This window comes from Trichomycterus rosablanca, chromosome 6 (genome assembly GCF_030014385.1).
Source record: "Trichomycterus rosablanca isolate fTriRos1 chromosome 6, fTriRos1.hap1, whole genome shotgun sequence".
NCBI lineage: Eukaryota > Metazoa > Chordata > Actinopteri > Siluriformes > Trichomycteridae > Trichomycterus > Trichomycterus rosablanca.
In genome coordinates this window covers 14,592,813-14,611,091 of record NC_085993.1, presented here as the reverse complement: position 1 = coordinate 14,611,091, position 18,279 = coordinate 14,592,813, and the positions used below count along the sequence as shown (strand labels likewise).

The window sequence follows — 18,279 nt, the reverse complement described above, 5'->3', positions numbered from 1 at the left end:
GCAGGCATTAGCCAATTATGCCTGTTAGAGGGCGCCCAGCCCACTGATAGCAGAGCCGAGACTCGAACCTCATAATCTTGGCGCTGGTGTGCTAGCGACTTATCACGCTGCGCCACCCACCTGAGCTCCCTAAGTACTTTTTAAAAATATTCAAGCCTACGGCAGTTTTTTAAATTGTTCTTCCATATTTAGTTGCTTTCCTCAGTATAATCCTGGTATATATTGGGGGGAACATTCAGATATGCTCAAAATGCACCCCAACCCCCCCCAAAAAAAAGTATACTATGGTAGGATTCATCATATTACCATTTGTTGTTTACAAAGCAGTAATGTTTCAGAATTTAGGACCCCCCTAGCTTTCCTGCTAGATTTGGTTTGCGTAAATGCTACAGCCTTGCTTTCTTAGGACCGATCTTGTAATATTTTGTACCACATGCTCAAACTCAGAAGCTACTTGAAAAAAAATGCCCACATGTTTAAACAGATGTTGTTCTAGCAGGCATTCTATTAAATAACATTTGTCAAACTTAACTTGCTTTACTTCGATAAAGTTGAGCTTGACAGAACATGCAGTATAAGCTATTGTATAGGGTCTGTGGAGCTACTCACACTCTAATCAGATATCCTGCTTAAATGTCCAATAAAATGGATCTGGAGCATGACAGACAACGCTGGAGCCATGGATGGCTTGCTTTAGATTGGATTTGGTTCACCTCAACCTATTATTTAACCAGCCAGAGACAGAAGGCTAGATTGGAACACCTTGGATTGTGTCAGAAAGAATTAATAGTACACATGGCACTGATCAGAATAAAGTGGTTACTAAAGACGAGCTTTAAATGGATTTTACGCTGGGATAATTATTAAAAATATTGTAGCGACCCGCTGCTGTGGCTGAGAAGGGGGCGGAGCTTTACCCAGAAGGACTTGCGGCTATGGTTACAAGATCCACCGTGACCGTGTTATTCAGCACTGGAAATGGGGTTGGCTGTGCTGAGTAATGCAGCAGATGGCTTTGGGTTTTGGGCTGTGCAGTTATTAGCTGTGTGGCTATGTATATGTGGTATGAATGTCTATGTGTGTGAATGGATGTTTGTCCACATGGTCACGAAAAGAGCCGATTTCCCATCCCATTTCGTCTTCGACGCCGTAGAAACGCTACATTGGTGTCAGAAGTGGGATACAGGTGCCCTGGACTAGGGCAATGGCAGAAGAAATTAAGTTTCTTCAACAGGTGAACCCTTGGCGGACGGCGAGAAGACGATCTGGCGAAGAAGAAGCAAACCTGACGGGAGCTCAAGTGTAGCAGCAGTGGCGATGACAGTGGAGCGATGGCACGGAATATCGCTTGGATGGACAAGCATGACAGCGAGGTGTCTAGCAGAGCTAGCGGCGAAAGACTGCAGCGGGCTGGCGAATAGACTGGTGTTCGGGGTGGCTGGCTGGAGTTGACGCGGGTTTGCTGTGCGGGTGCGCTGGCCCAGATGAACTGCTGGTGGCTGAAGAGGCTGGCGACTACGGGCGGCGAGCAGGGAGACGGAGCGTGCAGAGCGTGTGGCGCTTGTCTTATTTAGCTGCGCCCGCTGGACTAGATCGGTGCGGCATGCCAGTGGCCCAAATGAGCAGTGGGCAGCGACTCGGCAGCTGGCGAGATGAGTGTGGACATGGAGCCACCCGGTGCACCATCCTGGGGGACATTGTGGGGCTTGATTTGGACACGACGAATATCCGGTGGAACGGGCGATTGGCGGCAAGATGACATCATGACGCTACGCTGGTGTTGCTGAGCTCGGTACGGAGGAAGCGAAGCTGGATTGCTGTCGGGTGCGCTGGTCCATGAACTGCTGAGGCTGTGAGAGACTGGTGGCTTTGGGCGGCGGTCAGGGAGCCTGAGCGTGTAGAGCTCGTCCTGATGGACCACGTCCGCCGGACCGTATCGGTGCGGCATGCCAGTGTTCCAGATGATGCGGTGAGTGGAGGCAGCGGCACGGCAGCTGGTGTGATGACTGCGGCGAGTGATGGCACCGGGCTACCCAGCGCACCATCTCTTCAAACTGGGGGTGGGTGAGCAGAACTTCCAAAATGGGGACTTCATTGGGGGATGGCTTAGTTGGGTCACCGGGACGGTTGACCTTTGAGGGGGGAGCTGTGTAGCGACCCGCTGCTGTGGCTTAGAAGGGGGCGGAGCTTTACCCAGAAGGACTTGCGGCTATGGTTACAAGATCCACCGTGACCGTGTTATTCAGCACTGGAAATGGGGTTGGCTGTGCTGAGTAATGCAGCAGATGGCTTTGGGTTTTGGGCTGTGCAGTTATTAGCTGTGTGGCTATGTATATGTGGTATGAATGTCTATGTGTGTGAATTAATGTTTGTCCACATGGTCACGAAAAGAGCCGATTTCCCATCCCATTTCGTCTTCAACGCCGTAGAAACGCTACAATATACAAATTCATCATCATTAATATCACTTTTATTTATATAGCACCTTTCCTATATTCAAGGACGGTTTGCAAAGAACATAAACACATTGAACAGATGTACACAGCCTTACAGATATTCAAGGTAATCTTACATAAATGGCGTTAATGTCTGCCATGTAAATTCAGTGGCATCAGACAATCACTGGCATCTGCAAGCTTGTACAATTCAAAGAAGGCAGATGGGCCACAACTTGGAAACATTTGAACAATCTACTTCAGCAATGTCTCTGGGGTTTATTTATAGAAACCACACTGACCGAATGACTCATTTTAAAACCATTACACCATCCTGCTTATTCGTGACTGCCTGTTTAGCCGACAGCAATATATCCCTGAATACTTGTCCTGAAGTTAACCAGCAAGCTATCTGTTAAAGTAAAGATACCACCACCATATTCAAAAGTAGCATTGTGGTATCTAGCTAGCTTGTAGCCAGTCATGTTTTTGGTGGGTCTTGGTTTATAACTGACTATTGAGACATATTTTGGTAAAAACTGATGCCTTTTTTTCTTGACTCTGGCAAAAGACCACAGTTGCATGTATTTTTGATGGCTGCAGTCATACTACCCCTATTTTTTTGCGCACAGAAAAGTCACCAACTTTATTACTGTGAAGATGTTAAGAGGTTAAATTGTATTTTACAACCTTCTGCAAACTACACGATTTTTGCCCTAATTTTCGCTCGCTGACTGGTTGCTGTTAGATGTGGCAGCTCGGGAGCAACTCTGTGTTCGCTCGGGGATCTAAACTCGGCTCTCGATCGCTGTGTGTGAACTGTTCAACAACTCGATCCGAGCAGCTCGCCGATCGACTGAGGAAAATATCAAGCATGCTAGATATCTGGATCAGTCTGCCGACTGGCAGTGAGTGCAGTGTCGAACTACAGCCAGTGATAATGCGAGATACGGGGTTTGGAAACCCGGGGGAGGGGTGTAAAAACGTGAGACAGGGGCATTATATAGTGTCTATCAAAATACATCAGCACACACTCAAGTTTTACAGTATTTGTAACCTTATCATCCATGCAAACCATAATGCCAACGCTGCATTGCAAAAGAATATTTAATAACCTCCAACTCACTACAGAACACACAATCCCTGCTGGTCGTGTTGCCAAATCTACTGGATTATTGTTGACATGCATTTTTGGGCACGGTTTTATTAAACCCCTCGTCACTTCTCGCGTTTGTTTTTCTGACAAAGCGTAGTTTGGGAGACCAGACCAACTCATCCTGGTGATAGATCATGTCGTGTGAAACCCCCTATCGCCGATCAGTCGTGTAGTGTGAAAACCACAACGACTTAAAAGACTCCCGAGTGCAAGACATCCAGTTGTGTTGTGTGAACTGTACAGCGACCCGGCAACTCCGAAAGTCGTGTAGTGTGAAGTTGGCATAAGTTGCTATATGGTCCAGCATTAACATAGAAAATTTATGATGACTTTGTTAACTATATGCTAACTGTATACACTAGACTGAAAAGAAAATCTTAAAGTGATGTACTATTAAATGTGTTTCAGATGGATTCCTTGTGCTTCAAACAATATTTCACTTATTTAATCCTCCTGCCATGCAGATCCATAAATTACAGTTTAGCAATCTTGAGAACTGATGACATGTCTTGTTAATCTTCTTGTCCACTATATTTTATTGGCTACCATTCACCGTGGCAGGAAGCCTACGAGTCAGAATTTAGGACTGCTCTTGGCAGCTTACCTGACTTTTAAAATTAGAAGCAAGCTAGCTGTGTAGTGGTAATAAATGCTAGACCACTTAAATAAAATGTTACTTACTTTTGGTTGTAACGATATAAATCTAAAGATATATTAGTCTGCTATTTGCAATTTAAAGTGGAAGTATTGTAAAGAGGTTGTATTTTGTCATGGATTGCAAACATGGCAGACTTCTTTTTTTACACTAGTAATTAAGTTATTTGCAGTGTTAGTATTATAGGTTGTATTATATTATACACCGACGAGGCATAACATTATGACCACTGACAGGTAAAGTGAATAACACTGATTATCTCTTCATCACGGCACCTGTTAGTGGGTGGGATATATTAGGCAGAAAGTGAACATTTTATCCTCAAAGTTGATGTGTTAGAAGCAGGAAAAATGTTCAAGTGTAAGGATTTGAGCGAGTTTCACAAGGGCCAAATTGTGATGGCTAGACAACTAGGTCAGAGCATCTCCAAAACTGCAACTCTTGAGGCATGTTCTTGGTCTGCAGTGGTCAGTATCTATCAAAAATAGTCCAAGGAAGGAACAGTGGTAAACCGGCAACAGGGTCATGGGCGGCCAAGGCTCATTGATGCCCGTGGGGAGCGAAGGCTGGTTCGTGTGGTCTGATCCAACAGACGAGCTACTGTAGCTCAAATTGCTGAAGAAGTTAATGCTGGTTCTGATAGGAAGGTGTCAGAATACACAGTGCATCACAGTTTGTTGGGTATGGGGCATCAAAAGGGGATTCAACACAATATTAAGAAGGTCATAATGTTATGCCTCATTGGTGTATATTATACAATTTTGTATTGTAAGGAACGTTAATGTAAAAGAAAAATCGATTGAGACTAAATATATTCTAAATATCACATTTCAGTTTGTAGGTTGGACTTAATTTTCACTGGATGATTTTTTGCATTGCACTGCATTGCACAAGTGTTTCTAATAAAGTGGGCTGTTAGTGTATATATAGGAAACATGGCAAACCTATTACTAGAATCAAGTATCAAGCAATGCCAGCTTAGCTTGCTTTCGCTATACAGCTACAGAAAAAGTAGTGTCACTTTTAACAGCTACATTTGTTGAAATAAATAGCAGGTCAACATTGTTAAGCTTTATCTGTAGGACACTTGAAATTGAACCTGTCATGGGCAGATGGACTGCTAGCTTGCTTGCAGTCTTAATAAACTCTGCCAACCATTGTAGATAGCTTTGTGTACACGACCAGTCAACCACTGGACACACTTGAAGTTAATAAATGTATCTGGTTGAGGAGATGAAAAACACCCAGCATGTGCTCAGCATACAGTGGAAGTATCACAGGTAATTACCTTATGAAGTTGATGGGAAAAATGGCTACATTTTGCAACTCTATGATGGCAAACTGTGGCTATTTTGAAGAATATAACCATATATACACTGATCAGCCATCACATTAAAACCACCTTCTTGTTTCTACACTCACTGTCCATTGTATCAGCTCCACTTACCATATAGAAACACTTTGAAGTTCTACAATTACTGACTGTAATCCATCTATTTCTTTACATGCTTTGTTAGCCCCCTTTCATGCTGTTCTTCAATGGTCAGGACCCCCACAGGTCCACTACCGAGCAGGTATTATTTAGGTGGTGGGTCATGCTCAGCACTGCAGTGACACTGACATAGTGGTGGTGTGTTAGTGTGTGTTGTGCTGGTATGAGTGGAGCAGACACAGCAGTGCTGCTGGAGTTTTTAAACACCTCACTGTCACTGCTGGACTGAGAATAGTCCACCAACCAAAAACTTCCAGCCAACAGTGCCCCATGGGCAGCGTCCTGTGACCACTGATGAAGGTCTAGAAGATGACCAACTCAAACAGCAGCAATAGATGAGCGATCGTCACTGACTTTACATCTACAAGGTGGACCAACTAGGTAGGAGTGTCTAATAGAGTGGACAGTGAGTGGACACGGTATTTAAAAACTCCAGCAGCGCTGCTGTGTCTTATCCACTCATACCAGCACAACACACACTAACACACCACCACCATGTCATTGTCACTACAGTGCTGAGAATGACCCACCGCCTAAATAATACCTGCTCTGTGGTGGTCCTGTGGGGGTCCTGACCATTGAAGAACAGGGTGAAAGCAGGCTAAAAAAACTTATGTGGAGAAACAGATGGACTACAGTCAGTAATTGTAGAACTACAAAGTGCTTTTATATGGTAAGTGAAGCTGATAAAATGGATAGTGAGTGTAGAAACAATGAGGTGGTTTTAATGTTGTGGCTGATCAGTGTATACTACAGTATATGTTGGTATTTATTGGTCACAGAAGTGCGGATCTGTTGCTTTTTTCTGCCACAATGTTCCAGTCTCACCACGATCTGTAGTCTTTATGTTGTAATTACTATAACATTATTAAAATTTAAATCAAAATTAGTTCCTAAAGGGTCTGGTGTTCCTAAAAGTCTTCCTAGTTGCACCACAGTACATGCACTATTTTTAGCTTGACCTACTCAGGGTGCTATTCCATCTTATTTCACTCCTCAGCACTTTGCTGCTCTTTCAAAACTAGATCAAGTGTGACTGGTGATGCAACACTGCTGCTATCTATAACAACTGGCCAGTGTGCTTGTACTTAATAAATAAGCAGCCCGTGGGAGACCTGCTGAATCTTTTAATATGAATGAGTCTAAAAATATATCTGTACCCTAGTGCAGTTTGTTTTAATAAGATGAGGATCAAAGCTGTTTGGTCAACATGTAGAGTAATTAAGCTATTAGAGTTGCATGTGAGAAAAGCAAGTCAGGCATTATATATAGGTGTGGAAAAAATGCTGCAAAGTAAGAATGCTTTTACAATCCCAAATAAGAAAAAGTTTGGGCCAGTATGAAAAATGCTAATTAAATAAAAATGCAGTGTTCCTTACATTTACTTTTATTTAATTGCAGACAGTTTGATCCCAAGATATTTCATGACTTATCTGCTCAACTTCATTTCATTTGTTAATATACCCCCATTCCTGCATTTCAGGCCTGCAACACATTCCAAAAAAAGTTAAGACAGGGGCAATTTAGGGCTAGTAATGAGGTGAAAAAACTGAATAATGATGTGATTCCAAACAGGTGATGTCAACAGGTGATTGTAATCATGGTTTGGTACAAAATCAGCATCCAGGACAGGCTGAGTCTTTGATGAGCAAAGATGGACAGAGGATCTCTATTGTCAACAAATACATGTGGAAATTATTGAAACAGGAACGTCCATGCATTTTTCAACAAATCAATGCAAAACCACATGCTGCATACATTAGAAGGCATGGCTGCGGAAGAAGAGGGTACAGGTACTGGACTGGCCTGCCTGCAGTCCTGACCTGTCCACAATAGAGAATGTGTGGAGAATTTTGAAGCGAAAAATGTGACAACGACGACCCCGTACTGTTGCACATCTTAAGACGTGTTTGCAGGAAGAATGGGTTAAAATAAAACCTGAAACACTAAATCACTTGGTATCCTCGGTCCCAAAACGTATTTTAAGTGTGGTGAAAAGGAATGGCAACATTACAACGTGGTAAATGCTTTACTGTCCCAACTTTTTTTGGAATGTGTTGCAGACCTGAAATGCAGGAATGGATGATTATTAATAAATGTTCAGTAGACAAAACATAAAATATATTACATTCATCCTGTCTGCAATCAAATTAAAGTCAAAGTAAATGTAAGAAAATCTGTGTTTTTATTATTTGCCTTTTCCATGCTGTCCCAACTTTTTCTGATTTGGGGTTGTAAAATTAGTTTTAAGTTTTAAGCCTCCTACACAGCTGTTTTAGTTAATGACTGTGTTTCAACCTACATATAAAAATGATTATCATTATCACCTTTTTGGTATAATTGGTAGAATTGATGCTCTTTTGAAGACAAAGGCTGGTCTATATCAATATTAATTTTATTAAGATTTGGTATCAACAGTAGGTAACTGCAGTATTTGGTAAATTCAGTAGGATACTTTTACAATATGGCATTTTTCCAAATGACTTACTTTAGTGTGACAGTATACAGTCTGAGCAATTGAGGGTTAAGGGCCTTGCTTGAGGGCCCAACAGCAGCAACCTGGCAGTGGTGGGGCTTGAACCAGTGACCTTTTGATTTCTAGTCCAGTATCTGCCTACAACTGCCCATACAGGATACAAGATACAGATATATTTCTTCATATTACAAGAATCAGTAGGTCGCCCTGACCTCAACCGCACTGACCAACATTGGGATAAATTGGAACGTTACCAGCTAAACGCTTCAAAATCTTGTGCAATAAGTAGCTGTGGGGAAGGTTTAACACTGTATTATGAGAGGTCCTGCTTGCAGTCGGTTGGATAGAGTTGATGTCAGAACTCTATGTAGCTCATTTAAATTCAAAATATTTAACAAACCATTTATTTATAGATGTCACTTTTAATTGTGCCTATTGTTCACTGATAAAACAGTTTAACTGTAACTGTTGTTTCTGCTGGTAATTCTGTACCTTATTTTGAGTGAATGCTGGCTTCTGTTTTATTGTCCTCATAATTATTCTGAGACCATGTTGTGAAATCTTGTATGCTGCTCTCTTAAGGGATGATTTATGTTTCCATAAATTGTTTTGCTTGCAGACTCTCAAAGCAATTGTACTGACAAGCATGTTTAAGGTGTTTGCTATGGCTTTCTAGCTTATTATTTGAATTGTAGGTTAATAATTCATGTCCTTAGAACTTCAGAAAGCATTTTCACCACGATTGCTACACATTACGTAAAATTGCAACATGTTTTATAATGAAACCAGGTACAATTTGTACAAAAAACTTTTTTTTTATTTGCAGCATTGATATCTAGAGCTTGTGTCCTTTACAAGTACACATTTCATTATAGTGACTAATATTTCTTTTACCTATATTTCCTTTTAGCATTTTCATTCGATTTTTATCAGCTGCTTTATCCTGGTCCAGTTCCACCAAGAAACACTAGGCTTAAGGCAGGAACACCCTAGACAGGGTGCCAATTCATCGTAGGGCTTTGGCCACCAAGACATAGACAATCACGTCTGTGAAGACACTCAGTTGGATGATAACGATAGGTAGATTGACCACTGCACCACCTGAGCCCCACACAAGAAAACGCGTTTGAATCTCAGTAATGGTGGGCTAGAGTAATAGACTGCACCACCCAAGCAGCTCCTTATAACATTTTTTTCACAATTGAGTACAACCTTTGTTTGTACTTATAAATAGTACTTATAAATAGTGAGGTTTTGGTTCAGATTTATAAATAGAAAGCATTTACATTATATAATAATTTATGTTAATATATTAATTAATATTAAGTTAAATTAAATATGTATATTTATAAGAAAATACAAATGTGAATTTAGAAATTGATATTTTAGTGGACATACAGTCTTACTCCACCACTAGCTTTGTTGTTTTAGCAAAGTTTAAATAACCATCCATATTTATTATTTCACCTCTTTATTAAAATATATGTATAAAAAAATTAAAACACACACAATTTTTAGAGGTCTTTTACTGGCAGAAGTCAGTATAAAATCGCTAACACCTCTGTCAGAAATGCAGCCCCAAACCAGGACAGACCATCCACCATGTTTCACTGTGTCACGTTTTACAAGCACTCATTCATCCATCTTTGTCCATAACACTCTATGCCACTGATCTTCATTCCAATCTATGTGAGCTGTAACATATTTAGTATTTTTACACTGTTCCTTTTCTGTAAAAGTGGTTTCTTGGCTGCTACCCTTTAAAACAACTAGTCCTGATCAAGCTTCTTTGGACTGTAGAAGGGTCAACTTGCCATCCTGATGAAGCTGCCAGATGCTAAACCAAGTTTTTGTTGGATTTCTTCCAGCCTCTGAAAGAAGAAACTCTGGGAAACTTCACACCAGATTTTGAATTTTTTTTTTTTTTTTTTGTCCTTGAACTCTCTTGATTATTCAGATTTATTTACAACAGCTTGAATACCACATCTTAAGTATCCAGTTTGTTTGCTGATTTGCCTTTGAGAGATGCATTGCTTTTATACTGTATATTGCCACAAATATCTTAGTTGGCACATGCTTTTCACTCTATTCATCCCATCCCAGCATGTCTACTCAAATTGGACAGTCTGGAATTTACCAACCTATCCTTTGATTTTCACCTGTGCCCCTGCACACCAGGAGGAAAAAGAATGTGCCAGCTTAGCACAACATCAAGGACCACATCAGGGGCCTTTAGCAGTCTATGGCACAATCCACTTCCTTCTGCTGTTACAGGATGGTGCTGTGCTTTTAGCACCTCCACAGCTCTGATCAGGTGCTGAGACAAGCATGATTCAAAGCAACGACTCTACCAAGGTCAAAGTCCCTGCATGTTGAGAGATAGAGAGCACTGACAGGGCATTTTTCACTCTAAAACTGGCTTTACTGTCATGGTGTAGCCCCATTCTTTCTCTCTGCTTAAGTGATGTGCATCACTACTGCCCCATTTTAATGCATCTATAAAAAGCCAAAAAGTTTGTACATGCAGTAGTAATGAAAGCAGCTGCTAACAAAGTGAATATATGAAGTAATTATTTGTATCATTTTGTTTATGTTGTGCTGCATGATTCGCTTTTTCCTCAGTGAGTGTTCTCAGTGGGAGGTAATTAAGTATGATTTACAAGCGTCATAATTACAGTGAGGCAGTGGGATTCAAAGAGCGATGTCACCAGTTTTATCTATTTGTCACCTTATACACACAGTATATTTTTTCTGATTGTGGTCACAGGATTTTACCAATATTGCTTCTGACAATATTTTTTTATGCCGTTCCTAAACTTAAATTGTAACAGATTAAGATGTAACAGATCTTTTGGCTAAGATCAAGTGTAGTATCTGTTCTTATCAGTTAAATATCTGATACATCCTCCACCCGAGGACCATATATTGAATGAATTTTTAGGCCTGGGAGTCGAAAGAGGGGCTTGCTCTGTCCGCTCCATGAGTTGGAACAGTTATAGCCTAGTGGGTAGAGCTTTGGGCTATTAACTGAAAGGTTGAGAGTTCTAATCCCAGCTCTGTCATGCAGCCACTGTTGGGCCCTTAAGCAAGCCCCTTAACCCTCTCTGCTCCAGGGGCGCCGTACGATGGCTGACCCTGCGCTCTGACCCAGCTTTCAAACAAGCTGGGATACGTGAAAAAAGAATTTTGTTGTACTGTACGGCTGTATATGTATAAATAACAAAAAAAGGCATTTGGAAAACAACATGGACGTGGACAATCCTTTTATTTAAAAATTTCTAATAATCAACCTCAGGGATAGTCTTTGCCAGTAATGACACATATATCTTTGTCCTAGACTTGTAATCCAAAAACTACCCATAACAGGTCTGCTATGATATAAAAGCTGTGAGAACATGTGGGACTGTGTCCACAATCAAGCAAAACTTCCAACTTGGTGCCTTGAAAGCTTGACTGAACCAGGACAAAATCTTGCCTTCCTAACCTTGGACACAAATCACCAGCTGTAGTCTATCATAATCACTAAGACAGTAGAGGGCCATGCCACATAGATAAATGACATTATAGATCTTTGTTCATTTGTTCATTTGATTCATATTCTAAGTGCCTGGTTGTGTGTTTTTGACCCAGCAAAACAAAATAATCTTATGAAGGAACTTACATTGATGAACAAATTAACAAAGAAGCACATGGTCCAATTATTCTATCACAGAAAAAGAAAACACTGTAATAAGTAATGAAAATTCCAAGACATTCCATGACATGTTTTTTACAAGTGTATGTAAACTTCTGACTTCAGCTGTTCATTTATCCAATCAACAAGAGACTGGAAGACTGGCAAAGATTAAAAAAGTGTAGTTCTAACTAAGGTTTTAATATGAAATAAAAGACTAATAAAGAAGCATGTAGTATATGTATGCACCATACAAAACAGCCAGGTATAAAACAGATTATACTGCCAAGTTCTCAAGTTCTTGCCAAAAGATTTTTCTTTCGTTGTGCAGGTGTTTGCTTGCAGACTTTCCTTTTGCCACTGCTCTTACCTCAGGCTGTGTTTCTGAGCTTCTTTAGAAGAATAAGGTTACAGAACATCACTTTAGTAAAAAGCTCTGGGCTCAAATGAAGCTGGATTTAGTCTGGAGCATTAATAATGTAGTACAAGACGAAGCTCAAACCCATTAAGAGCTAATGAAGACTTGATTTGCTCAAGGGTCAGATTTAGTGTTTTGGGCTTTTGTGCTAAAGGCTGTGGCCTGTTGTCCCTTATTTGTGTTCTTGAAAACACACTTAGCAGAATTGTAACTGTTTAACCATTGTGTGGTCTCTTCTGATACCGAATTAGTCTTAGAATTGATTTTGTATAGTGGAATTGGTGACGGTTATTAAAAATGAATAATATAAAAATCATAACATAACAGATAGTGAAGCGTTACTACCAGTGAGCTCAGGGGTAGGGTTTTGCTTTGACTCTATCTTTGGACTGTTATCATCAAGTCCTGATAAGATGTTGATCTATGCTTTAATAAAAAGGTATAATGATATTTATATTTAGATATTAGGGAAGTCATGTAGTCCCTGGATTCATTAGGCTGTTTCATTGTGCTGTTTATTATAATACATCATTCACTGTATAATTTATTTGTATGTATAGAAAAACGCGTTATCATCTGCATATATATTGGGACAGTGGTAGCCTAGGGGTAGAGCTTTGGGCTATAATTTCAAAGATTGTCGATTCAGATCCAGGCTCTGCTATTAAGCCACTGTTGGCTGACCTGCACTCTGACCCCTGCCTCCAAACATGCTGGGATATGCGGAAAAAGAATTACATTGTACTGTACATGTGTACATGAATATATGACACAGGGAGGCACTCTTCTTTTTGGAATTGTTGGTATGCTCCAGTGTATTCACCTGGTCCTGCAAAATTGTAAAAATGTACTGAATAATATACAGTCAGTCACGCAAAGCAGTTATTGTGGTTAATGATGTGAAAGTTGACTGTTCCATCTTTCCATTACTAGGGCTCCAGGGTTTGTGCTTTTTTTTTTCTTTCTGTCTTTTATGCAAAGTGTTTTTGAATGACAGTTACCTGCTGTGCCACCATGATGACTCTGTGTTTGTTATTGTGATTTAGTTCCTGATACAGATATTTTATCCACCACACATAAATAAGACTAGAATAAATTATGTACATAATTTTAACAGTGACATTTACCAGATGGTGAATTGAGTCATATGTAGGTAAAGCACAGTCTTTATTCAGAAATGTTACTGGTCAATATCAAGTTATATGTATAAGTAAATATTATTAGTTAATGTTATTTACTATGTGTGTTTGTGTATGTGTTTACCCTTGGCAGGAGTTAATTACAGCCTGGTATATTGGCTTCCTGTGTCTAATCTTGGCCTCTTTCCTCGTATATCTGGCTGAGAAAGAGGACAACGTCATGTTTGCAACCTATGCGGATGCTTTATGGTGGGGCCTGGTAAGCAACATTACTGTCATTAACAGCCATAATGTCATTGTTCTGTTGCCTATGGGAAGTTACAAAACATGAGCTGATATGCAAATTAGTTTTGCTTATTTAATTATCTCTAATTATCTAATTATTTGAAACTTAGGGGCTCAGTGGAAGCCAAAACAGCTTTGGTTGGATGCAAGCTGTCAGAAGCATTCACTAAAACAATTTATATGAATTTTGTGTTAGGATATACCGTGTGAAAATTATGGTAACACTAATGGATCTATTCCCCGCGAAATGTGTGTCTGGGCTTTAAATGGTACTGTTGCTCACTGGTTTTTGAATGTTAAACATGATGGCGAACAGGTTGAGACTGTCCTATAAATCATCTTACACATATGAAGTATGTTTTGTGAATAAATGGTTTCCGCCATTCAAGTATTAACATCATTTTGACTCACCCGATAGAAAAAGAAAAATCATTATACCTCACACAGCAGAGAAAATACATCTGAATAAAATAAATCTGTAATCCAAGGAGATTAGGTGGCACAGCAGTCTAACACACTAGCCCACCAATGCTGAGATCCAATTTCGCATCTCAGCTGTGCTACGACTTGCCAGACGTCCACATACATATACGATTGTCTGTGCCAGTATGGGAGGGAAAAAGTTTTTGTGTCCACCACTGCCTGGTTAAGGTGCTTGTACTAGCAAAGGATTTGGAGAGCTTAGCATGTCTCTCAGTACACAACGCAGCTCGCTCTGAGACTTCAGCATGGGGGCGGTGCTGGCGGCATGATTCCAGCAAATGGGAATTAGATAAAACTAGACTGTGAGTCATGTTGTGTTGTTATTTATTAATTACTAATTGTATTAATTATCTTTAATGTCAATGTCTTTTAGATCACTTTGACAACCATTGGGTATGGAGATAAGTATCCAATAACGTGGAATGGACGTCTTCTTGCAGCGACCTTTACTCTCATCGGAGTGTCCTTTTTCGCTCTGCCTGCTGTAAGTTTGTAGAATTTTGAGTAAATAATGTTAATAATGTTAATGCAGATTAATCACTGACACACCAGATCTTAATTCCCTGTAATTATATAAGCTTAAATGATATAAACTTATTATATGAACTTAAAACCCTGGTTTTGACATACAATTTTATTTGTTCTTGCCAAAAGATAAATAAAAAAACAATGTTAATGCTTTTTTGGGGGAAAATGTTGCATCTTAAAATCCCATTAAATATATAAATATATTGTTAATTACACTTGCCACATGCCGGCTGATATACACACCATTTCCACCTGTGTGTTAAGTTTAGACCTTAGAATGATTATTTTAAAGTGTAGTCAACATAAACTGAGAAAAAAACAACAAGCAAGAAGTATGTTTGCATGTTCTCCCCGTGTCTGCTTGGGAGGAAACCGGAGCTCCGGTTTCCTCCCACAGTCCAAAGACATGCAAGTGAGGTGAATTGGAGATACAAAATTGTCCATGACTGTTTGATATAACCTTATGAACTGATGAATCTTGTGTAATGAGTAACTACCGTTTCTGTCATGAATGTAACCAAAGTGTAAAACATGACATTAAAATCCTAATAAAACAAACAAACACACACATATGCATAGGATGCAATTTTTACCTAATTTTTTTGTTAATCGGTCTCTGCATATGTCCATCCACTGTGTCTCCTCTGTCACAAAGTAGGAAGAAAGGGCGTCCTTTAAAACATTTGAAGCCAGTCACTGCCCTCTTTGCAACTGGCTGCCCTTACAACATCATTGCACAGATCAACTTATTTGGAGGAGAACACTAACTACCCTTTTCAGTACACATGCTCACAAATGACTTAAGATTGTATTGTTTCAGTTAATATATGATTAAGAAATGGCTTCTTCTTCCACCTATTTTTATTGTTTTTTCCGTAGTAAGTATATATTTCTGTTTATTTTTAGGGAATCTTGGGCTCTGGCTTTGCCTTGAAGGTCCAAGAGCAGCATCGTCAGAAACATTTTGAGAAACGAAGGAATCCAGCTGCAGGACTTGTTCAGGTAAGTCACATTTTTTGTCATGATTAAGCAAAAGTTTCAGGGTCTTTGAGGTGATTTATTTATATGCTATAGCAAGATAATAAACATATGCAATATATTAGGCAAATTAAAATACTTGACTGACTTGTGGAAGCTGGAAGATATGTTCAGATGATCAGACTCAGTGTTGCTCAAATATGGTAGAGTTTTTTTTTAGAAATACTGTCTTCATTATCTGCAATTTACATTTACACTCTTTACTCTTTCTGCAGCATTGGGTCATCTGGTCAAGCAGACAATTTGCTGTAATCGCAATATTTAAGCAGGAAAATCATGTTTAGTGTTATATATAATAATCCCAAAATGTTTCAAAAAAATTATAAACTAGTAATACATAAATGAATAATTTGTATTTTGTGGTTAATATATTGTTTGAAGTTTTTCAGTTATGTTTTTACATTTTTAATCAGCCTCAAGTATATTTATTTATACATTATATAATTCCATACATTTATTGAACTTCACTTTGGCGTATATCATTTTTCTGAATAGAAAAATGACCTTTTAAGAAAAATGAAACCTTAATCTTGCAAATCACCCTTTGATGCTTGACAGTCACATTCATTTAAAAATTGTGTTAACCTTCAGTACTACATAAATTAGAAAAAAGTTCAATTTGTCTGAAAGGTCTGAAAATGTTTTTGCTGGTGAAGCTAAACTCAGACATACTGTATTAAATACAGTGTTTCTCCATAAACAAAAAGCTATAGATAATACATGTATACATGTGGAGACCCATTGGCTTTTAGTTTTACTGAATTAGGCATATTAAAATCTAACTCTTCAATTAAACATAAAAATAAACAGTTGACTAAATTCATTTGAATAGTCCTACAGTAGTACTGTGATTTCTGTGATTTCTCAGCATAATTTACTAATACATATATATTTTTGTCAGCCCATGTTTTCCAATTTAAGTACCTATTTTAAAGGGGCAGCCTATAAACAATTACAGAAACTCATGTCCTGAAAGCTCTAAAAATATATACAGACTACCTCTGAGGTCTATCATAACTCAGCTTTGTGAATTTGTAATTTTAAATAAATAAATAGTGGTTTTAAAAAAATTTTTAACTGGCATAAAATGTCCTTTATTTTATCCTTACACATTTATAATACCAAAACAGGGACAAAGTCACCCTTAAGATATCCATTCTTGTTTCTTAATTACATTTAGCACTGGAGCTAATAGCTATATGCTTTTATCTGATGCAATCTTTTTTTAAGGCTGCCTGGAGGGTCTACGCTACTAATCTGTCTCGCACAGACCTGCAGTCAACCTGGGACTACTATGAGAGAACTGTATCAGTCCCTATGTACAGGTATCAGCCTCCATCCTCTTTCTTTTCTCTCATATATCACCCAATATCTCTGCCATTTATTTTCATTCTGCTACAGGCCCGACCCCCATACAGACATGCCTTTCTGTCTCTCTCTCTCTCTCTCTCTCTCTCTCTCTCTCTCTCTCTCTCTCTCTCTCTCTCTTACTGTCTTTCCTCAATGCATTTTCCTAAGTGTCAGATGAAACCATTGCAGTCACTGCATTGATCCACACTGTGACCTTCTTCTGACAGTAACTCCTGAACAGAGCACTACTTGAAAAACTAAAGTCATCTATCACTATTGAAATAGCCTTCTTACCATCCTGCTGAGCCACTGGAAATCTAATTCAGTTATTGAGAATAGGTCCTCTGAGACCCATTTGAATAATTCATTAGAACTTTTAACTGGAGATCTAATTAATTTGTCTTTTTTATTTTTCAGAAAAAAAGCTTATCTAATTGCCAAAAAGATAATGAGATTATAACAAAGCATGGTATAAAATTCTCTGTGATCAGTTAAAAGGGAACAATTTCATGGGCTAACAGCCTGAGTTTCTGAACACCAGATGTGATCTTGTACAAAATGACATCAGGAAAAGTTTTAGCAGAAGCTGGCTATGATTTGCGGAAAAAATGATGACAGGCTGAAACCCACAGCAATGCTTGAGGAGTTTATTCCCTAACATCCCCAGCTTTAGTAAATAATTGTGTTATATCCTTTACATTTACAATACTAGAACACTTTGCTTCAGTCCATGCCTTAAAGAATAAAAAATGCTAAATTGTTCTCCTCATTCACGAGACAGGATTTCACCTTTAACTACTGTACATTGATATCAGGTGATTTTTAGCTTTGCAAGCTTATACCCCTTAGTGATTTTTGGCTATGAGCTACATAGTGTGCAACGAATAATTGTTTACTTCTTTGACGAGCCATCTAGGCAAATAAATATTTCATGCATGGCTGTACTTATTTGAATAAATAAACACAAGGTAAGCAAAAACAATTGCTTTAACATCCGTTCTGTTTATGTAAGAGTATAAATGAACAGAATGAACACAGAGCACAGTGTTCTGTACACATAGCTGGTGTAATATAAAGCAATTATTCATAAGGACAATTTGCATTACTGTTATGTTTATGTAATAACTTTGTGCTATATTATATTTATATAT

The 18,279-nt window shown here is 39.0% G+C and overlaps 1 protein-coding gene and 1 pseudogene across 7 annotated transcripts in view; both read left to right on the top strand.

Moving 5' to 3' along the window:
- Nucleotides 1–18,279, top strand: part of LOC134316300 (potassium voltage-gated channel subfamily KQT member 2) — a 70,022-nt gene that overhangs the window by 31,547 nt on the left and 20,196 nt on the right. For 4 of the 7 annotated variants that reach the window (XM_062996643.1, XM_062996641.1, XM_062996639.1 and 1 more), the window contains exons 5-8: nt 13,578–13,703; nt 14,586–14,696; nt 15,647–15,742; nt 17,009–17,103. In XM_062996643.1, coding sequence (XP_062852713.1) covers nt 13,578–13,703; nt 14,586–14,696; nt 15,647–15,742; nt 17,009–17,103 — 428 coding nt within the window. Of the gene's footprint in view, nt 1–13,577; nt 13,704–14,585; nt 14,697–15,646; nt 15,743–17,008; nt 17,119–18,279 lie in introns of all 7 variants that reach the window. The other 3 variants (XM_062996644.1, XM_062996642.1, XM_062996640.1) reach the window with 1 other exon arrangement.
- On the top strand, nt 11,061–11,217 carry LOC134317400 (U2 spliceosomal RNA; annotated as a pseudogene).